The 23,595-nt window shown below is 40.7% G+C and overlaps 1 protein-coding gene across 1 annotated transcript in view; it reads left to right on the top strand.

Moving 5' to 3' along the window:
- MAD1L1 (mitotic arrest deficient 1 like 1) overlaps nt 1–23,595 on the top strand; it is a 458,859-nt gene that overhangs the window by 42,084 nt on the left and 393,180 nt on the right. Inside the window, exon 10 of the mRNA XM_081839735.1 lies at nt 5,284–5,370. Coding sequence (XP_081695861.1) covers nt 5,284–5,370 — 87 coding nt within the window. The remainder of the gene's footprint in view (nt 1–5,283; nt 5,371–23,595) is intronic.

Here is a 23,595-nt window from a genome sequence, read left to right as displayed (position 1 = left end):
AAATTCAGTTACAGTGGTACAGTGGTACCTCGGGTTACATACGCTTCAGGTTACATATGCTTCAGGTTACAGACTCCGCTAACCCAGATATAGTACCTCGGGTTAAGAACTTTGCTTCAGGATGAGAACAGAAATCGCGCAGCGGTGGCGCAGCAGCAGCGGGAAGCCCCATTAGCTAAAGTGGTGCTTCAGGTTAAGAACAGTTTCAGGTTAAGAACAGACCTCCAGAACGAATTAAGTACGTAACCAGAGGTACCACTGTACCTCTGGATACGCACACCTCCGGTTGTGTACGCAGCAAACCCTGAAGTATTTTTCCGGATTTTTTCGGGATCTGACCGGGGCTCTTTAACAGATCCTGTCCACCCAGCTTAGTACTACTGGCAGTGGCTCTCCCTGCCACACAAACAAACAAACAAACAAACAAACAAACAAACAAACAAACAAACAGCTAGTAGCCATTGATGGATTTGAAAGACAAATTCATGGAGATAAAGATGTCTTAGTTGGTGACCATCACAACATGCTATGCTTGGGAATCCCATAGTTTAACTATGTACTGTGTGAAGAAGCATTTCCTTTTATCTGCCTTGAATCTTCCAGTGTTCAGCTTTGTTGAATGACCCCAGGTTCTAAGAACCAGCAGTTCTTGCAGCATAGGAATCTGTCGTTATGCCTTGTCAGAGTATTTTTCAAAATGCATTGTTTCATAATATTAGTTAATATTATAAAAAAATGAATACTGTAGACGTCAAATTGGGCAGCTGGAATGGCTTGCTAGTCAAATGTAAAATCAAAGTTATAATTAACTTTTTTTTCTGAAGACTATTCCCAGGGAGTGCATATGCAAGCAGCTCTTCAGGCATGTTAAAATTAATATGATAACAGTTTTCAGTGTCTTCATCACTCCACACCCCCAGTCTAAATTATGTAAAGGAAGTTCATGCTATTGAGTTGTCACATCTTGAAATATTTATAGATGTTCTAATAAAAATAAATTCTAACTAAAGCTTTGCATTCTTTGAATATAACCTTTAAACTACCCTTTGTGTACTTGATTCCCGCCCCCCCTTACAAAGTAGTTCATTTCAATTACTTTTGGCCATTGGTAGTGGTGGGGGAAATTGAGATGTTGATTCAGCACAAAACGTTGACAATGACATACTTTTTCGGTTCATTAACATGTAAGTGAAATAAACATGACAAATGAGATCTCAGTTAGTTTAGGGCAGCCAAAAACCTTCTGGAAAATCCATATTACATTTTTTGTTGCAACAAACTAACACAACTGCTCTTTCTGCAAGTTTTTATTAGGGACCTAATCTGTCAGCCAGTTAAACAATTCAGTTTAAGCATTGGTAATCAGATAAATGTATTTGCTTATCACTGCAAAGTCTGTATATTGGATCATTAAAACATATTCCTGCCCTTGTCAAGCATCTTCTTCTTCTTCTTCCACTTGTAGCTGAGTAAGATTGTCTTTCATGAACACGGTCTTAACAGTGGGTCTGTAAGTGACTGGAGTAAGATTGGTAGTACGATAGTTTTGTAAACAAACATTTTGGTTTCCCTACAAATGTCCGGGTCTTCAAACACTCTGCATTTCGATTGGGAGAAAGCTGCACTCACAGAGCTCAGGCGATGCTGGATTTTGGCATCAATGTCAGCCCTTGTTGAAAGATAACTGCCCATGTGGGAGAAGTGATCAATACTTTCCACCGTTACATCATTGAGTTTGATTTGTGGTGCTGCAGACGGGTTGTTTTGTGCTTGTTGGTGCAGCACTCTGGTCTTTTGAATGTTGAACAACTGGCCAAGCAGAAATATCTTCTGCGAAGATATTTAGGATGGCTTGGAGGTCATCCTCTGAGTGTGCGCACATTACGTTGTCATCAGCATACTGAAGCTGACCAAACTGCGAGAGGCAGTGGAAGACAGGAGTGCCTGGCGTGCTTTGGTCCATGGGGTCACGAAGAGTCAGTCATGACTAAATGACTAAACAATAACAAAAACAACTGTCTGTTGAGCGTAGGGGACATATGTCATGATTTATTGGCCCATAGATGGTCTTTGTGGCGTTAAAGAAACTCTGTGCATCATGAGTGCCGGCTAGGTGCTGGATATCTTGAGCTTTTCTAATCCACCAGGTGTTCTTTAGATCTCTAGTTCTTTGAACCTCAGCCTTAGTATTGGCATGGTTTTTTTTCTTAGTGGCACATTTTCTACTTCTTTGCCAGATCTGAAAGGCCTTCCTTTTCTTGCCAATAATGTGTTCTATCTCACTGTCATTCTCATCAAACCACTCCTGGTGTTTCTTGATCCAATAGTTTGTTCACAGGCTGCAATAATGGATGCTTTTAGCTTGGTCCAGTGTTCCTCAATGTTGTCAGGGAACTCTGAAAGCAGATGGTCCTTAAAAGTCATTTGGAAGCAATACCGCTTAACAGGATCTTGAAGGGCTTGAGTGTTCATTTTGCGCCTTGGTTTTTTTCCTTGAAGCCTGCGTTGAGGTATAATCTTGATAGCCATTGTGGTGCGTATTAATTGGTGACCTGTCCAGCAGTCATTGGCACTTGTCATAGCTCTGGTAAGGAGCACATCACAACGATCTTCAGCTCGGACAATTACATAGTCTAAGAGGTGCCAGTGGTTCGACTGAGGGTGACTCCATGATATTTTCAATTTATTTTGTTGTTGAAAGAGTGTGTTGATAATAATAAGGTTGTGTGCTGCACATATAGTCAAAAGTAAGATATCTTTAAAATAATTGCATACATATCTGTCTATCTCTTTGCTGAACACTGTGCTGCAATTGACTTTTGCATATATAGAAAATGGGCTCTCTTTGCCTGTGTGTCTGTTTCCAATGTGCCTTCAGCTAACATTTTTAATTAGATATACTTGAATCCCTGCACTTCTGACCCTTGAGTTGGAGAAACACAATTTGACGAAGGCAATTAAATCTCTCCAACCTTCCTTTATCCTCTTTCACTTAAATTATTTTATTCCTATTATGCTCCATCTGTTAATTATACACCCGTATTCAGTTTTTAATGCTTAAGTCCATAACATAATGGTCAAGAATTCTTTCCTGTCTTGTAAAGGAAAGGCCTCAGGAAAGGGTTGTCTGTTGAAAGGTTTGTTATTTGCCTTCTCTTGCCATGGTTGGGATGGACTAGCTTAGTACCATTCGGAGACAGTAGCACAAGGAAGAGATGCAATATTAGGAAGGTGACAGCTCTCCTACCTTGGCAGCAATGTGGAGTTGAGGAGAAATTAGAGTCCCTCAAGTGAAGTCTTGCTGCATCTGCTGCTATTTCTTCCCTTTATCCTGGGCTAGCCTAGAAGGGCTACAGGGCAGCATGAGGAAATAATTCTACCAACTCCACAGAGAGTGGAAGCGGGCCTGTTAGACTGACTAGGATGTGAGCCTCACCAGGGAGAGGAAGTAGAACTGACCCTTTTGCCCCAAAATGCAAAAAAAGAGGCAGGCGTATACATTGAGTTACATAGACTTTCACATAACAGGTAGCACTTTTTGAGAGACTTTCTGTTGATATTATTTGCTTTCAGCTTATAGCTCTCAAGGTAGTATATCCGGCATGGCTTTGAGTTCTGTATATAAAAATAATCCAGCTGGTGTGAGTTTCCTACTCCCATCTGAGGGAGACTGTTGAATGTGTCTATGGGAGACTAGATGGTGATGTGGTCTTGAAGTGCTACATGTGATCCATTTAGTGGGAGAAAGCAGAAGAATGCGGGTAGATGAGCCTTTTTAAAACTAGTTGATATATTTTTTCTCTCAACTGTTTTCTAGCAGAAATGGCAAGCATGTTATCAAATCACACCTTTAGAAACAAAATTTCTACATTGACATTCTGGGTATAAAAAGAGTGCATTGAAGATGAGAGAGAGGAACAAATTCTAAGAAAGATACTTTTGTTTCAAATATCTCCTGTGAGAAGTTTGCTTTTTTACTAGCTTTTTCATTTTAAATACTGTTTTTCATTTCCTTTATTTGTTGTAGAAATTGTCTAGTACTTGGCAACAAAAATATTTTTCTCCAGTTATCTACTGTAATGAACACTTTCCAGTTATTGTCGGTTCTTGTCCCTTCTATTAGTTTTTAAAAATCCTACTTGGCTTCATGCACCTTTTCTTGTTCTTTGATTCGACAGAGGGCAGTGCTGTACAGTGCACAGAAATCTGCTTCAAACCCAAAGGCTGTGTTGCTCTAATTCACCAGTTAAATTATACTAATTCAGGACCTTATTGAGTTTTAGAAACATATGGAACATTTTTTGCACTCTCTTCTGCTGGCTCAAATCTTTGGTGAAAATACCTGTATATGCTTACTGAAAGTTAACTAAACATATACCATCTTCCGGTTTATTGGTACTTTTAGAAAAGATTAAAAATAACTATTAAAAAGTGCTTTGCCTGTTTGCCTGCATGTGTTTGTGGCCTGTTGATCAACATATGTGGATGGTAGGGAAAGATCAAATATATTTCAATATGCAGAAAGTTCTCTGTCTGCTTGACTAGAGATAATTCATACTACAGAAGACCAGACAAGATGCAATTTATAAGCATGTATTAGTAGGTACAGTGTATTTCAAATAGTATTGAACACATAAACCACTGACATAACAATATTTGCTTTTGTCCAGCAGAAACAAAAGCACATGTGACTGACATATTTGGTATTAAATGAGATGTGATGGACCACCTAATGCATGGATAGCCAATCTGGCACAGTCCAAGTTAACAGGCACTCTTTCAAGTGGCTGGACTCTGTGGGGTTTCCTTATGCTGGTGCTAGCATGTCCATGGAGGTGGAGTCAAGGCCTGCTCAGCAGTATACTCTCAGTTGCCTCCCCAGAAGCAGGAGGCTCTCCACTGGCAAGAGGAGGCTCCAGGGACGGCTTCATGGCAGGAGATGTTAGACTAAAGGGTGTCAGATGTTGTAGAGACGCTGTGCTCCTCAGACAACCTGCTGTCTGGATCTCCATCCCTCAGACTGGTGTACCCTTCCCAGTATCAGACACTTATTGGGGCCCCAAATCCAACTCCCCCATCCTACTAGGATGTTCCTCAGGATCCTCCAGTTCCAACTTGAAGCTCCTTCCATTCCTTCTTGGGAATCTGACCATTCCCTCCATGACTCTTCCACGGGGCTCATGGAAATATTTAGAATCTTTCTAGGATATGAAACAATCTGTTTTTACCCTTAGTATATCTGGTAGTCTTTAACTGTGACTGTTGTGTCCTCCAATTACTTAGGAGCCCTGATGATCTCTCCAGGCACATCATTGCCCTGCAGCAACGTGAACTTGTTCTGAAAGAACAGAATTCTGCCATCTCGAGCAGGTATGGCTGTCAACAGACTGTCTATTTTACTTGTTATGTATAAGAAGAAATGGCATGAATTTTGGCCAAAATCCACCAAAACTTGCTGCCACTTTTGTGTGTGTGTGAGAGAGAGAGAGAGGGGGGGGGGAAGGGAGGGAGGGAGGGGTGTCCATACCATAAAGTTTGCAATTTTCAGATGAGACTGAAAGTCATTGGGCATGCAAGATTTCTGAATGGTTTGAGTTCTTCTCATGTTTGGGAAATAATTAATGGCCAAGTTTTACAAAACTCATTTTTGGCTTGCAGTCAAGCATCCTTTTTGTTCACAAGGTCAGTATGCATGTGCCTGGCAGCTGTGAGGTTACTGATAAAAAAATAAATGGTGTACTTTTCTGTGGGCATGTATATTTTTTGCTCTGGTTCATGAGTTACTTTTAATTGTAGGAATACTTCATTTCGATATGTGGCATGAATGAGGAAGCTGCTTGATATTCCCACTCTTTATATTGAGAACCCTTTACATTATGAAAGTTCCTGACCACATAGTTCATCTTGGGTCTGTTACTTGAAATCAGTGCAGAATTATCAAAATGCTGCCAATAGAACTGATGGGGATGTTTCTTAGTCTGCTTGTGAGACTGAGAAGGTTTAAACACATGTTTCTACAGCAGTTTGCATTGTCTTTCCTGTGAAACTAGACAAGAATCACATTGAAAGAATCACATTGAAAGAATCACAAGCTTTGCTGTTAGCCAGTAGGAAGAGACCCAGGCAAAGTTGTTCTAGATAAATGTGGTGCAAGTAAATCTCCGTATTGCACTTTCCAGATTTATAGTGAAAGCAAATCTATTACATTTCTATTAGCTCAGTCTGAATTCACCTACTAGCTATTTGCAGATTCCTGTCAAAGAAATATCACAAATGAAGGGGGCTGTGTGATGGAATGCTTTAATTACAAAAGCGTCATTTTTGAGATCTGAGTTTGTTTGATATGTAAGCAACTGATGCTGGAGGTTAGGATGCAAATTATGTAATGTCAACACATTTTACCAAATTTGTGTATGCTTTTACATTTTCAGTAAAAAAAGAAAAAGAAAGTGATATATCTTAAGAGAGTTTACATGTTTCTTTGTTAGGATGAGTTCAGGCAGCAGTCCTGCTCTTTACCTTGTTGCATTGGAGAAATGCATTTTTCCATTGAGAGTCTAAGAATAACCCTTGGTGTTCTGGTCCATGTGCAGCTGATTCCCAGGAAAATTTCATTTTCTGGTGGTAGGCTGCAGTGATGTCTATTCTTGTTATTCTCCCCACCCTGGGGAGTCTGCCAGGGCTGATTACCCCCATACCAGCCCTTTGTTAAAAACAATGCTGTAACAAAGTTTTTAAAAAATCACCTAGGTTTCTGGTGCTTTGCATTTATCAAACATTTTAGTTTGTTCTTTATAAGTGTTGTGCCCAAAGCAGTCAGGCAGAGGTTGTTTTTCAGCAGTGGTTAAATGCACTTCCCTGAGTCTCTGCATATTCTATGCTACCTCCTAAGGGTCTCTTATAAATTCTGGTTGATTATTGCCTTTTCCCTGTAACCTCTTGCTAATGGCAAACAAATTCAAGCTGGGCAGTAAAAGCTTAAAGTGTGTTTTATTAAGAGCAGCTAAAACTGCTTAGCCAGTTGTTAAAATTGCTAGCCAAAGTGTAAAATTCACTGATGCAGCCAAGATTAACCTTTTCTTCATGGTTGATATCAAGAGTCTTGAGAAGCATGTTTTGCTTAGTATCTTAAAAGAAATAAAAATAATTGACTGTGTATATTTTTTAAAATGGGTGTGGATCATGATCCCACACAGAGAAAATGTTGTTATTTCATTTATTAATTTCCTGGGCTGATGTTTTTGTTGACAGAACAGTTTTATGTAAGTATCTCTTCATGCTGGACACAGTCATGCACTAATTTTTATGCAAGGAGGGGAAACAAAAAATGATCAAGATACCCTTTTGAGTACAAAGAGACCAGTAACTGCCACTGACGCTAAAAGCTCTTTCAAGTTAAAACTTTCATGTTCTCCAAGACACTATAATTAGTTCAGATTCCAAGTGTCAAGATCTCCTTTTAGCTGCAATATTTTATTCTGCCTTAAGTGACATTTGAATGCCTGTATTTTAACTCTTCCATTGTTTCCAGATTCCCAGGAGAACTTACTGTGCTGCTTAAGAGCAAATCTTATCACATAGTGCCCAGTGAATAATGGAATCACAGAACTGTAGAGTTGGAAGGGACCATGAGGGTCTTCTAGTCCAATCCTCTGCAATGCAGGGATCTTTTGCCTAATGGGGGCTCGAACCCACGACCCTAAGAGCTATCCACAGAACTGATGAGATGAGATGAGATGGAGAAGAAAGAAATGGCTTATAATAGTTTCTAAAATATTTAGTATTTACTGTATTTTTCGGTCTATAAGACGCACCAGACCATGGCGCACCTAGTTTTTGGAGGAGGGAAATGAAAAAAAATATTCTGAATCCCAGAAGCCAGAACGGCAAGTCCCTTCTCCCACCTTGCAGAAAAGCCCCCAAGAGCGGCACACATGCTAGGTGCGGCTCTTTAAAGAGCATGCGGCTCTTGCTGGCTTTTGCAGGAGGTGGGGGAAGGGACAGAGGGCAGCCCGTCAGTCCCTTCCACCACCTCCTGGAAAAGCTCCCAAGAGCTGCGTGGAGCGTGTGTGCGGCTCTTGGGTGCTTTTCCCCGAGGAAAAAGTGCGTCCTATGGAGTGAAAAATACGGTACTAGTGAAATGCATTGGCAACAGTAGGTAACAGTTGTGATCATGATGGTTTCAGCTATTTATTATGTAGCCATCTTGAAGTGTAATGGCTTTGTTTAATGGCAAGATTATGGGTCCAACTGTTGAAGCTTGTAGGTTTAAGTTCTAACTGAGAACAATGTTGAAACTTGGCTTGATAATAGGAAAGCTATGAAGACATAAGCAAGATGTGGCTTATTTGTCAATGCTGTAGATTGCCTTCTATGATGGGGAGGTGTAGATTTCTTTCAGTAGATGGGGATTAGTTTGCAAGTGTTCTGTGGGGCCTTCAGAATGGTGTTAATGGCTTGTTTTGCCTGCCTGTAGTTTTGTTTACCTGGATGTGTATTCCTAAAGTGTTTTTTACCTTTTAAAGCCCTTAAACATTTGGTTGGGAGTACTTAATACAAAAGACCCTTCTCCAGGTACCCCAACACCTGAGATTAAGCTGATAGTGACAAGCTAGAGACAGAGACCGTTCTATAGTAGTGCCCAAACTGAGTCCAAATTCCTCCCATAACCACAAAGCTTATTTGGCTTAATTCAAGTCCCTGTGGCATCTCCTATATTCATAATGTTTGGACCACCCACCAGTGGATGTAGTTTACCAAACTTATTTTCACTTCTTGTTTCAGGTGGTGATGGGTAATGAACTGTCTTTTGCTTACAACCTCCCCCCCCCCTATGAAATGGAAATATGGCTGAACATGTTAGTACTGGTCTTGCTACCCCCCTGCCCACACCATGCTTTCATTGCATTGGCTTTAGCTACCAGAATGATAGGTGAATTTGATGCTGTCATACTGTTCTTCTTTTGGCTGTATTTAAAATGTATTTAAAATGAACATTTAACTTACTTAGCATGGCTAGCAGGCGGTCTGAGCTGTTTTGGCATTCTTAGGTGGGAAAGACTTCTGCTTAAGAAGTTCCTTGCTGTTCTAAGGCTTGACACAGATAGTTTTGAATGAAATTATGTTCTCCTCTGTTTCTTCCCATGTAATTCTCTGTCTTTCATTGCCCTGATCTTTTATTGTTGAGCAGCCACTTGCAATAAGTAGGCTAATTGTTATTAATTCTCAGGTGGTTATATAAAGACTGGCTCTCATACTGATTGTGTGTGCAGAACACAACAGAGGAGAGGCTTATATATAAATATGCAGTGCTTTAAAAAAAACAGGATGGAAATATGCTCGTAAATGTGAAGCTTTGATTCTAGCTTCTCTGTAAGTTTTGTCCAGAAGCCTAGGAAGGTGCAGTTTTCTAAGCTAAGTTTATAGTGAAGTTTCTTTAAAGCTGCAGATAAGTTTTAGAACTTCCAATTAGGCCCATGGTTTTGGGTATTTAGCTGCAGCTAATAAAAGTTCATTCTCAGACATTTGAGAAGCCTGGATAGATGGACAGACTCTTTCATCTGGCACGTATTTCCAAATCCATGCTACTTTATTACAGGCCAGCTGTCTCTCATCTTCCCTCCAGGAATGTTGCAGCCTCTCCACCATTCTTACCTTGTGTGTTGCTAGCAACTTGATGCCTTCCTTAGACCTTTGGACATTGCTACCATACATCACCTCATATGAACTTCAGCCCACAATTTATACCAAAAACACTTTAGAGAGCCATGCAACTAACCTCCTATGCAAGGAGTTGATTTTAAAAAAAATTTTTAAAAATGAAAGCCCAATAGGAAATTGTGCTGCATTAAAAGTCATGTTGCGGGACGCTGGTGGCGCTGTGATCTAAACCACTGAGCCTCTTGAGCTTGCTGATCAGAAGGTCGACGGTTTGAATCCCCGCGACGGGGTGAGCTCCCCTTGCTCAGTCCCAGCTCCTGTCGACCTAGCAGTTCGAAAGCACACCAAAAAGTACAAGTAGATAAATAGGTACCGCTCCGTTGGGAAGGTAAACAGTGTTTCTGTGCGCTACTCTGGTTTCGGTGTTCCGTTGCGCCAGAAGCGGCTTAGTCATGCTGGCCAGAAAAACTGTCTGTGGACAAACACCGGCTCCCTCGGCCTGTAAAGCGAGATGAGTGCTGCAACCCCAGAATCGTCTGCGACTGGACTTAACTGTCAGGGGTCCTTTACCTTTAGAAGTCATGTCAGAGATATTCTGTTGACTGTTAGTTCCCAAACAGCATGGTGACTGAAAAAGGTAATCTGAAAAATTTACATATAAATCTAGGCTTTAGAAAAATATAGTTAAGCTGGACTCATTTTATTGCACTTGATTTCCATTTATGTCTTATATTGGGGATTGGCAGCCTGTTATCTCAAATGATTGGCTCAACTGGTTGGGGCTGATGGAACCATTTTATTTATTAAATTTCTATCCAGGTTTTCTTGCAGCAAATAGCAGAATAGCAGAATAACATTTAAAAATAAAGAAATACATCAAAAAACTTCTAGAAACATTTTTAAAGCATTCAAATACTCTAATAATTTCAGAGATGCTAGGAAAATTTGACAGATCTTTCACCCATCCTATGCCTTGGTAAATAACATCTGGAGGATCACAGGTTCCCTATTCCTGTCTAATGTAAGCCGTCACAGACCCACAAAACAACTTCCATTCTGTTATATGTCTTTGGAAAGATCAGTTGGCTATGTCAGTTGAGGAGAATCATAACTTATAGTTGCACATTTTCTGGTTCAGAAGTGTTATGGGGTTCTGCTTATGGCATCTTTTATTTTTGGATTAACACATCCCTATCATTTGTATGTATTTGTGTGTGTGTGTGTGTGTGTGTGTGTGTGTGTATGCATACATACATTTCTGTTTTTTACCAGTATTTATACTTGGATAGGAATGAAATCCTGTGTGCACTGTGGCATTGAATCAACTGTGTGTAAAATTTCTCCAGCAAAAATGTTCTACTAACTTGCTATAAAGGATTCATTGTCAGAAGTTTCATTAGGAAAAAGTCTTGTTTTTAGCTGTGTGTGGCAAAAAACTCAAATTGTCGAAAGTTGCAGAACAGCTCTCTGCTGCTCTGAAACGTAAATGACTAATGTGCATATTTTATTTCAGCATCTGGGCCTGAAAAGTTGCATACCAAATTTTGTTTGATTTGATCAACAATGGCTGAAAATTGGGATTTATCATGGAAATGCTGACAGATATGAACATGTGTCAACTAAGCGTGTGCCTGACAAACCTTCTTATTGTATGGTGCTGGTGGTGAAATGTTAATTTTTTGCTGCTTTAATTGCATTTTTTCTTTGCTCAATCTAGTCTTTTCAAAGTCTGGCTGTTTTGGTTGCACTTCAGCTTTGTACTAATTTTTCCTCGAGTATGCAGAAAACTTGTCAGGTGCCTGTGCTGCTTTTTGAGCAGAAGAGTTTCCTAAAAGCTCTGGATTACCTTTCTTAGTATACAAGGATGAAAAAAGCAGCAGCTGCACTAGCAAGTCCATATTTTGCTGCAGTAATGTGTTCCTGACAGAAGATGGTGCCTTCAGCCTTCACTCAGATTCTTCCTAGTCGTCTTCCGCCACTTTTTATTTTATTTTAAAAAACATTTTGTGCTGCACAGCCAGAATGCTGTCACTAGGATTATAAATTCTGAAGCCAATTAGATAAAAAAATGTTACAACTGAAAGCGAAGAAGCTAAAAGCTGGTGAATATCTTCATGTTAGTGTGCCAGTCTTGGAGAGCAGTTTCTAGGGAGTGCTCAGATGTGAGCTTTCTCCACTGCTTTCAAACATACTTTTGCACAACATAGATCTGAAGCATCTGCCGAATTAACTGTGTGAGGGAACTTGGAGTAAGACGCGATAATTTAAGGGTTTTATTAGATTCCATAGGACAGTAGCTTGCACAACTAATTTGATTAATTAATTTAGAGAACTTTTATAGACTACTTAATCAGAAAAGTAAGCAGTGTAAATAATATGGCTACCGATAAAATGCAGATAAAATCAGCAAAACTGTAAAAACAGCAACAGTATACATAAATAATTTTCAATAAAACACAATCTGCAAAACTTGTTAAAACAAATATATATCTAAATTATATGTCTGAGTATGTCTAAACCAGGGACGCAGGTGGCGCTGTGGGTTAAAGTCTCAGTGCCTAGGACTTGCCGATCGAAAAGTCGGCGGTTCGAATCCCTGCGGCGGGGTGCGCTCCTGCTGCTCGGTCCCAGCGCCTGCCAACCTAGCAGTTCGAAAGCACCTCCGGGTGCAAGTAGATAAATAGGGACCGCTTACCAGCGGGAAGGTAAACGGCGTTTCCGTGTGCGGCTGTGGCTCGCCAGAGCAGCAATGTCACGCTGGCCACGTGACCCGGAAGTGTCTCTGGACAGCGCTGGCCCCTGGCCTCTTAAGTGAGATGGGCGCACAACCCCAGAGTCTGTCAAGACTGGCCCGTACGGGCAGGGGTACCTTTACCTTTACCTTATGTCTAAACCACTGAGCCTCCTGGGCTTGCCGATCAGAAGGTCGGCGGTTCGAATCCCCATGGCGGGGTGAGCACCTGTTGCTCGGTCCCAGCTCCTGCCAACCTAGCAATTCGGAAGCATGTCAAAAAAGTGCAAGCAGATAAATAGGTACTGGTTTCAGTGTTCTGTTGCACCAGAAGCGGCTTAGTCATGCTGGCCACATGACCCAGAAAAACTGTCTGTGGACAAACACTGGCTCCCTTGGCCTGTAAAGCGAGATGAGCGCTGCAACCCCAGAGTCGTCTGCGACTGGACTTAACTGTCAGGGGTCCTTTACCTTTACCTTTTAGACTTACTGAACTAAAAGTTTACTGCAGATGTCTAAAACAGGTCTAAAACAGTTCAGCAAGGGTGCCTGCCTAATGTCAATAGGCAGAGAGTTCCAAAGCATAACTGGAGCTGCTACACTGAAAGATTGACTCCTTGCCAATGCCGAACAATATATAGCACTTTCACAGTTCCATAGATGGAATAGGTATATATGGGGCAGTCTCTCAAGTGAACTGGTCCCAAGCCACTAAAGACTTTATATATGAATACTAAAAACCTGAACTTGCCCCCAAAATCAGGTAGGTAGCTGTGTGGGTCTGATGCAGTAGAAATATATACAAAAAATTGAAAAATTGTCCAGTAGCACCTTAGAGACCAGCTAAGTTTGTTCTTGGTATGAGCTTTCATGTGCATGCACACTTCTTCAGATACACTCAAATACACTCAGATACACTTTTGCCCCAAAAAGAAAGTGGTATCCAGTACAAATATTTGAGCAGAGATGTAATATGCTGACATGAGATTTCACTCTTGGCAGCAACTGTTGTGCAGCATTTTTCATTAACTGCAAGGTAAGTCTTACATAGAGCACATTGCAGCAATTCAGTCTTCACATTACTGATGGCTGGACTACTATAGTCAAGCTATGATGGTCCAGGAATAGTTGATGAAGCTAGTAAAGATGCTCCTAGCTCTGAGGGCCTCCAATGACAAAGCTGGATCTAGGAGCAACCCAGGTTGCATACTTGCTCAGAGGGAATGCAACCCCTTCCAGGGCAGGTAGTTGGCCTGTTTCTCAGACACATGAGCCACTCAGGCACAGCACTTGCTAGCTAAACCAGCCTTTGACTGTGCCCACCTGACATTTTCAAGAGGATGAGTGGGAGAAGAGACCCCCCAGCAAAGCTGACCTTGGTCCCATGAAGAGTGTTTTTTTTTAATTTCCCTCCAAAGTGAGAGGCATGAAAGCAGAATCATACTACGCTGTAGTACAGTAATGTGTGTTGCTTATGACCATTTACATCTGGCTAGCTTGTGAGAGTTTACTGACCTCGTGTATCATTAGAGATTGGAGTAATATTTTACGTAAACAGAATTCCACTCCATTAATATTATGCTGACTTGCTGGGTTCTTACACATTCTCTCTCTCTCTCTCTCTCTCTCTCTCTCTCTCTCTCTCTCTCTCTGTGTGTGTGTAAATAATTTACATATTCATGCTTCTCTAAGTTTTGCTAAAGCAGGTGGAAATGGGTACAATACAATACAAATATTTACTGAGATAAAAGAAGAATCAAATTCCTTTTGGTGCAGTAAACTTCAGAGTAGCTCTTTCTTGCTTAGCCAAGGATTTTGCAATATTTATAAAAAATAAAACCAAAGTTTGTTCTCTCTTTTAGCACATGCACTTGAGAAACATTATATACAGTTTGCGGTCAACCCACAATTTGACAACATAAATTAAGCTGGGGAAAATAACTAAAGATGTGAAGAGAATATGTTCAAGTTAATGTTAATAATTTTCATTATTAGCACCTGTGCAATATTTGCTTAAGAACAAAAGAAGAAACCTCTGTATCATACCAAAGGCCATCCTGTTTTCACAGTGGGAAGGCCACAAACAGGAGCAGTGTGCAATAGGACTTCTTACTTGTGATTCCCAGTACTGTAACTGGTATTTAGCGACAAACTGCCTCTGATGGAAGGTACAGTTGTACCTCTGGTTAAGAACTTAATTTGTTCCAGAGGTCCGTTCTTAACCTGAATCTGTTCTTAACCTGAGGTTCCACTTTAGCTAATGGGGCCTCCCACCACCACCGCATGATTTCTATTCTGGAGCAAAGTTCTTAACCCGAGGTACTATTTCTGGATTAGCGGTGTCTGTAACCTGAGGCGTCTGTAACCTGAAGCGTCTGTAGCCCAAGGTACCACTGTAATATGCAGCAATGACTACTAGCTGTTGATTGATACTCCCCTTTAAAGCTGTCCTAATTGTTGCCAATCACTACATCTTTGGGTGGCAAATTTTCTGTGCACTGTGTGAAGAAGTACTTCCTTTTGTTTGTCCTGGTTGCTAAACACAGCTGGTCATGCTCATTTAAGTTATTTTCTTGAGACTTTGGGTCTGTATGTTTTTGTAGCAATGAATAAGGACTGTTCTGCTGGATCATATGTGCTGAACACTTCGGGAGCATGAAACCTCTAAATTCTTCCAGCCTGATGTAAATTCCTGGTTTTCTGTATTAGACTTGTCAACAGAGCAAAATATTCTACTTGATGTTGCACTTCAGAATCAAATTGTATCCTGCTCCAGTTCTTATTTCTGTTAGGATATGGCTGCTTATGGCACCAGCCTGGTCCTTTCCTAGTTTTGGTATGCCAGTTGATTGACCACTCAGATTTTGTCCAGTGTTCAAATGCTTCTAACATTCATTTATTAAAGCTGAACCAAAGAGGCAAGCTTATGCCAACTCTAATAAAACCAAGATGGTCACTCTGTTATGAAACAATGGCATTAAATTCCAATCATGTTGGAGCAAGTGATCTTTCATTCAGTTATTCCCCCCACCCCCGTTGTGATGTGTTATTAAGCTCCTACCTTCTGTATCTCATGGTTGTAATTATACAAACTTCCTCACCCTCCTTGTTAGTAGTTTGGATAGGGACATACCTGTGAAAGATAAATATTTATTACAGACAGGCAAAGAGTTGACAAAGGGTAACAATTCATTGCTGTTTTTGATTGTTAACAATGTGACAGCATTACAGAGAATTTAAAAAGAGCTTTCCATGTGTGACTTTCTGTGAAACACTGCATTGGAGCAATAATTTTATATGAGAAGCCCAGATGAAATGACAGAATAGGTGTACTAAGGTTCCAGCATGGAATGAAGAAATCGGTTTTATTAATTTAGAATAATTTCCAGAACATGCATTTGATTATTGCAAAGCACTTTCAGCTCAGTTGCTTAGTGCTTTGTGGGTTTTCTGGAAATGTACCTTTTGAGAAGGGTTTTCAGGATAATTCGTTCCTGGTCTTCATCATTTTGGTGCACTGCATCCAAGGATAAACATGCTCAGCTAAAAGAAACCATTTTATGTCTTTGAAACTTGTGAAAATAGTATTTATATTATGCACCACGTACATAATTCTAAAGGTCAGGTGCTTTTTCACATGAGGGCTATTTCTCTTTCCCATCAGAGAAGGCCCATTGTGATTCACTAGTTCTAGAAGTAACATGTTTTGCAGCTTAAAACAAAGAGGAGAAGCAGAGATTTCGACAGTGGTTATTCTGTCATAGGCAGACCTTAGTTTAGGGTTAGCCAGTGTTGTTGAACTCTAGCTCCCATCATCCAGCATGCTTAGCAGTTGGGGATGATGGGTGTTGTACAGTGGTACCTTGGGTTACAAACACCTCGGGTTACAGACTCCGCTAACCTAGAAGTAGTACCTTGGGTTAAGAACTTTACCTCAGGATGAGAACAGAAATCATGCGCCAGCAGCGTGGTGGCAGCGGGAGGCCCTATTAGCTAAAGTGGTACCTCAGGTTGAGAATAGTTTCAGGTTAAGAATGGACCTCCGGAACAAATTAAGTTTGTAATCAGAGGTACCACTTTAGTTCTGGAGCACACCACATGGGCTACTAGTGACACTTTTAATCTCTTGATTATCCTTTGTCCTAGCAGTTATTGGCTCACTGGGTAAAACGAAGGGGATAGCAGACATTTTTGTCTTGTCCCTCTAGGTAACTTAAATATACTTGATGAAATGCCATTCATGAAAACCTCTGCTTTGGGATCAGTATAAATCAGGCACCCCCAAACTTGGCCCTCCAGATGTTTTGGGACTATAACTCCCATCATCCCTAGCTAACAGGGCCAGTGGTCAGGGATGATGGGAATTGTAGTCCCAAAACATCTGGAGGGCCAGGTTTGGGGATGCCTGGTAGAAATAGTTTGGACCCTAGTTGTGAATTTCTTTCACCATCTTTCATTTGGAAGCCAGCTAATTCACATTCTTTCCTCTCCCCACTCCCCGGCTGTTCTAGTCTTACCCCTAGGGTGAGCAAGCCTAACTATAGTAGCCCAGAGGGAATGCCTTTGCCCTCATCACACCCTGAAGCTGTGGCAGAGCTCTTGCTCTTCTCCACAGATGGGACTAGTTGGTCAAACATTCTGGCTCCTCAACAAGCTGCTGTTCACTGCTTTTTGTATAAAACAAAGAAGACCTCTGCTCTGAGAAGTTGGGCAGTATTGTGTGAATAGTACACAAAACCTTCCCATCAAAATACAGCAGTGTAGGCCTGTATACTGTATTTTTTTTTCCCTATTGTACTTTTCAGTAGCCATACTGTGTTACAGTTTTCCTTATACCACTAGGTTAGGCCAAGAGAGAATGACTTAAGCAAGGCAACCCTGTGAATTTTGTGGATTTGAAATTAATATGCCTTCACTCCACTCCAGTGTTTCTTGTGCTCTATATCACAGTCTAGAAAGAAGGGATCCCTGTGCAAGTATCTTGGGAAGCAATGAGATGGTGCTTACCCTAACAGTGCTTGGCACTGGAGCAAGGTATTGCTGCCCTTGTCCACTAGTATGAGATCTGTGATTCATGTTACAAATAAGCTTACATAAAGGCACAGGTCAGCTTGAGTAGCTTAGCCTTCATACAACAGAAGAATTGAAGCTCTGTGACTCTTGTTATTCCTTCATATCCAGTATGTATGGATAGGAATTATGTACTGTACTTGAATCCATAACTCTTGTTTCCTTCAGGTAAGAGTTGCCACTTGAAACCATAATAGAATGTTAGGGTCTGATTACACAGGTCAATATTTTTATTTGCCTAGACCATCTGGGCGTTGTCTTCCTCTTTTCATTGTGCCTAGAACCACGTGCATGGGCTGAGTTTCCCTTTAGAGATATCTGCAGTTGCTTGTGGAGGGATCACCTTGCTCCAGGGATAGACTGCAGTCCAGTGCAGCATACATAATAATACTGTACTGCATAGCCAGCCACTTTCCTTGTCAACAGTAGGACTGCAGTGGTGAAACTAAACAGGGCCAACGGCACGTGTTGCTTCCTTACACATATGTAAACATTGTCATTGGATACTGACCAACATTTCTGTACCTTGTAGGGCTTGGAGGATTCTTGACCAAACTACTGATCTTGTAAATGATGATGATTGATGATGATTTATATACTGCCCTATACCGGGGAGTCTCAGGGCGGTACCGTATTTTTCGCTCTATAAGATGCATTTTTTCCCTCCTAAAAAGTAAGGGGAAATGTGCATGCGTCTTATGGAGTGAATGCAGGCTACACAGCTATCGCTGAAGCCAGAAGAGCAAGAGGGATCGCTGCGCACTGATCCCTCTTGCTCTTCTGGCTTGAGGGATAGCCATGCAAAGCCTCTTGAGCGCAGCAGGAGCACTCCTGCCTCTTCTCCCAAGAGGATTTGCGTTGCTTTCTTGTTTTCCTCCTCTAAAAACTACGTGCGTCTTATGGTTGGGTGCGTCTTATAGAGCGAAAAATACTTTCCGTTCTGCTAATTGTTAGCGTGATGCTAGGTGATTTCTCCCTCCACCTGGGAGAGGAGGAAGGCATGTGAGCTGAATTGGCTGGTGAGCTTGAACTGCCTCAAAAGAAAACAAATATTGAGAGCCACTGATCTCTGGCAGCCTTCAAAATGGACAGCTCCCAACAGCTGCTGCCAACACAGCCATGCTGATGCATACAGATGGGAGTTTTAGTCTACAACATCTGATGGGCACTAGGTTGGCTAAGACTGGTTCAGAGGGATAAATCCAGGGAGGAGGGACCGTGACTTTGCCATTTTACATTATTTTGATTGCTGTTATATTTATTGTATGTATTCTTTACATTAATATGCTGTTCACTTCTCTGGAGGCCGTTGATCCAAAACACAGTATATAAATAAACCATAACAACTTCCACTGTAGCACCAAGAGGATAGTATTTTCCACTTAAGAACAGGATTTTCCTTCCATAAAACATAAAATGGTTTGCATAGCAGCAGCAGAAGTGATTCATGCAATTTGGCAATGTAATCATATGTCAGTTTGGTTTTCATGATGCTTTCTCTTTGCATTGCAAAACACTTGTTTATTGTGTGCAAAGAAGGGCTTGGGTGTAAGTGTGGAAGCACAGAATAATGACAGAGGAGATTTAAAAGTAGTGGGGTAGAAAACCAAAATAGAGACATTACTAAGCTATGGACATCACTGCAAACTAGCCAACACTGAGAAAAGACATAGTAGAGGGCAATTTATACAAGAATGCATGAATATTTGAGATCACTATTCAAGAAACAGTTTTCAGAAGTAAGAGAACAATGTTTTCTGTCTCCTGAGGCATAGTATGTGGGTAGTAATTGTAGTTTGACTTTAAAATTGCCTCAAATTTCCTTTTGTTTTGCAATCTGTCCAGCTTATCATATATGGACACGGGAAAGAAGCAAGAGGAAATATTTAAGACTTCTTCATTTCTGTGCTCTGCTGACTTTATTGCCCTCCCATATTTTCTAGCAGTAAACGTTACAAACTTTATTACATTTAAACCAGTTTTAATATAGTTGATCATAAAAAGCTAAGGAACAGAAGGGTCTGTCCATTGCAGAGGTGTACACTCTGAGCTGCTGCTCCTGAGTCACTGAAATAGCTACTTTTTATATCCTGAAGGATAAACATGTAGATAAATCACTTGACTGCAAAGATGGCAAAAGGTCTAGAAAACAATCCTATGTGGAAATGCAAAGGGAACGTAGTATGATTAGCCCTGGAGAAAAGAAGATTATGGAGAAAATGCTGACAGCTTTAAAATAACTCAAAGTATATGGAGAAAAACAATTGCTCTTCAACTGTGAACAGGATGGGGTGGGGGAATAAATATTTTTAAATTGCAGGGAGGTAAAATGTGGAAGAGTTAACACTAGACATCTCCCTTCTCTAGAGTTTTTGAAAAACAGCTTTACAAGGGTTATTGAAAAACAGTTTAACAGTGACACAGCATATCCTGATAGGGTTGTAAGGATTGAGGGGTCCAGATTCAATCCAAGTTCTTCGGATTGGAAGGCTGCCATCAGCACCTATGGCTTTAAGGTTCAAGGGCAAACCTTGCTGGTTAATCAGACCCTTAGGAAATTTCAGGAAACAAGATCCAACTTCTTGCTCTCCCTCCTGAAACCTTCAGTACAATAAAAGATGTAGATGGTTGATAATTGTGATCCAAGCAGTCTGAGGCACTGGATTTGGACTCCCCAAAATTCTAAATAATCCACACTGAAGTGTCGAACAGGCACCCCCAAACTTGGCCCTCCAGATGTTTTGGGACTGCAACTTCCTTCATCCCTAGCTAACAGGACCAGTGGTCAGGGATGATGGGAATTGTAGTCTCAAAAACATTTGAAGGACTGAGTTTGCCTATGCCTGCTATAGAATATAGATTTATTTCAAACTACTAAAGTAGTTACCCTGTTACCCAATGAGAATAAATGATTTTGAGGAAAAGGTCAGATAAAGCTTTAGGAACATTTGGGGGGAAATGCACACACAGAAAATAAGAAAGCTATACTTTACTGTCACTCTCTGACCCTCCAAAGAGAAATGTCTTGATGAGTCTGTCGAGGAATCAAGTCTCAAGGAAACAATATACAAATACTGGGAGGCTACCAACAGACCCACAGGGGCTTTCAGCTACTTTTGTTAATTTAATGGTCTTTATACTTTTCTGGCCTAGTAACATCATTTTCTGTTGTCACAATAAAAAGCTCCTTGGCTTCACAAGTCTCAATCACAAAGCTCCTTGGCTGCAACTTTTCACAGTCCAAGTGGGGTGAAAAAGGGGCCCTATGACAGCCCAGCTGCACAGTGTTCCTCAAATTAGTGGAATGTTCAGTCTGGGCTTGGGACACTGGAGGCAGCTGCAAGATAAGCAGGTGTTGTAAATTTGGGCCTGCTCGCAGTTACTGGGGGAGAAAGGTGTTTTCTCATAGCCCAGGTCTACCCAGAAGTCCAAGCTTTTCACACGGACCAAAGTTTTACCCAAAGGTTCCCCAATTTAACCCATGTCCAAAATATGAAACACAAAACCCCAAGTTCTATATAGGCATGGTGCCGTATCCCAGAGTTCTGACAGGAGTGTTTTCTTCTGAGCCAATGCAGTGCTGTCCAGCTCTTGATGAACTACAACTCAGTCTTGACCGGTATGACTCGTGGTCAGGGTTAATGGGAGTTGAAGTATGGCACCTAAAACCAAGATGCTACTGTAGCAGACACTTTTTCTTCCTTGGATACAACACATGGTTGGTTTAGGCATCTAGCACATTTTTGTTTCCCTAGGATACATTTGTATTATCACTTGCTTAAACATTGTTGTTGAAAAGTAGGTAGGCTATTCGAATGGAGGAACAGTTGAATGGTGACACTGGGTCATATTTCTGTGTGGCTTTTTAATTAGAACTACTTGGGATTTTTGGATATAATATTTTGCATGATGAGAACATTTCAGCGTTCATTACAAAGAAGACACTGCAAGTGTATAAAGACATTGCATTCTCCAGCCATCAAGCACAATCATATAAAACATGATTTTAAGATTGAGAAGTTAGCGACAGAAGAGAAATTTGTAGGGTTCCATTTAAACTATTGTTCTTGAAATGTTCCCTGCATAGTAGGATGCAACCACAGGTGAAAGTAGACCTTCTTCACACAATAGGAATTAAACTAATCTTGCTACCTGTAGGCAGTTTTTCCTCCCATTGTGATTGTTCTGTGGCTTGATCCAAAGAGTAAGAAATCAAAATGACAAAGCAGTACCATTGTCTGAACCACCATCTATTTCTTGAGGACCATGCAAATTTATACTGCTGGTTACAGATAGGTAGCCGTGTTGGTCTGCCATGGTCAAAACAAAATAAAAAAATTCCTTCCAGTAGCACCTTAAAGACCAACTGAGTTAGTTCTAGGTATGAGCTATCGTGTGCATGCACACTTCTTCAGATACACTGAAACAGAAGTCACCGGACCTTTCTATATAGTGAGAAGGTGGGGAGGGGTATTACTCAGAAGGGTGGTGGGAATGGGTGATTGGCAGATAGCTGCGATGAGCCTGTTGACGACTCTTAACGACTGCAATAGGTCTAACAGGAAAAAGCAAGGGGTGAGAAGGTGAAAAATGGCTTTGTCATGTATAATGAGATAAGAATCCAATGTCTTTGTTCAAACCAGGTCTCTCCATAGTTTTAAGTTTGGTGATAAGTTGCAATTCAGCAGCTTCTCTTTCCAGTCTATTTCTGAAATTCCTTTGTAATAGAACAGCTACTTTGAGATCTTGTATAGAATGTCCTGGGAGATTGAAGTGTTCTCCTACTGGTTTTTCTGTCTTGTGGTTCCTGATGTCGGATTTATGTCCGTTTATTCTTTGGCGTAAGGTCTGGCCTGTTTGTCCAATATAGAGAGCTGAAGGACACTGTTGGCATTTTATGGCATACACAATGTTAGACGATGAGCAATTAAATAGTCCCGAGATGGTATGTGTGATGTTGTTGGGGCCAGTAATGGTGTTGTCCATTGTTACAGTAGCTACCACCTAGCCCTTTGGTCATTGTCCTGAAAGGAAATTGTTCTGTAACCCTTTATGGCTATTTTTGAATAAATATTTTATTCCATTTTGTGGAAACTGCATAGAGACTTTTTGTGATTAAGCCATAGAAGTCTTCTAAATAAATATAATACATACTCTGCAGACAAGGCCTTGGAACAGATAATTAAAAACAAAACATGGTTCCTATGAATGAAGATTGTGGTTTATTTAGTTACTGCAACAACTTGTTTTTGGTGATCTCTGATGGCAGCACTTATTTGACCTGCCGGAGGTTTGAGATTAGAACCCTGTTATGTTCAATTTGTCTTCTCCAACTGCTAACTCTTGCCAGGTAGTTTTATCACAGTTTATCCACAAAGCATTAAGAACAAATCTGCGATGCCCCAGAACTTGCAAACAGCTGCTTATCTAATGAACATTTTCCAGTGTTGCACCCACTTTGTCTCCTGTTTTACATTCACACAACAATGTTAATACCTTGGATAGATAAAAAGAAAGCAACTAGATAATGAGAAAAGTTGTTAATGGATAGTGTTTTGTTGCAATACTGAGCATCCTTAAAGAATTTCAACATTAAAAAGTAATGCAGTCTTTAAAAATAAAATAAATTGCCAAACAGCAGCAGCAACAAAAAATTAAACAAAGAAGGAAAAAAACAAAAATAGAATACAAGAACAAACTCAAACACCACGCAATGCCAACAGCGATAATTGTAAAACCGAACAAATTTGACACTGATTTTATGAATCACTCTTTCCAAATTATTATTGTATTCCAGTTCCTAATACAGTGGTACCTCAGGTTACATATGCTTCAGGTTACATACACTTCAGGTTACAGACTCCACTAACCCAGAAATAGTACCTTGGGTTGAGAACAGAAATCGCGCGGCCGCGCGGCAGCAGCAGGAGGCCCCATTAGCTAAAGTGGTGCTTCGGGTTAAGAACAGTTTCAGGTTAAGAACGGACCTCCAGAATGAATTAAGTACGTAACCAGAGGTACTAGTGTAAGTAAAAAGGGGTGCCGTTTTTACACCAATAAATGCATTTTTGATCTTTAAAGTTTATGTAATGTAAGGTAATGAAATGAAATGTGGACTATTAATAAAGATAGAA

Source organism: Podarcis erhardii (genome assembly GCF_964252035.2).
Source record: "Podarcis erhardii genome assembly, chromosome: 14".
In the NCBI taxonomy this organism is placed as follows: Eukaryota; Metazoa; Chordata; class Lepidosauria; order Squamata; family Lacertidae; genus Podarcis; species Podarcis erhardii.
This window is presented reverse-complemented; position numbering and strand designations above follow the sequence as displayed.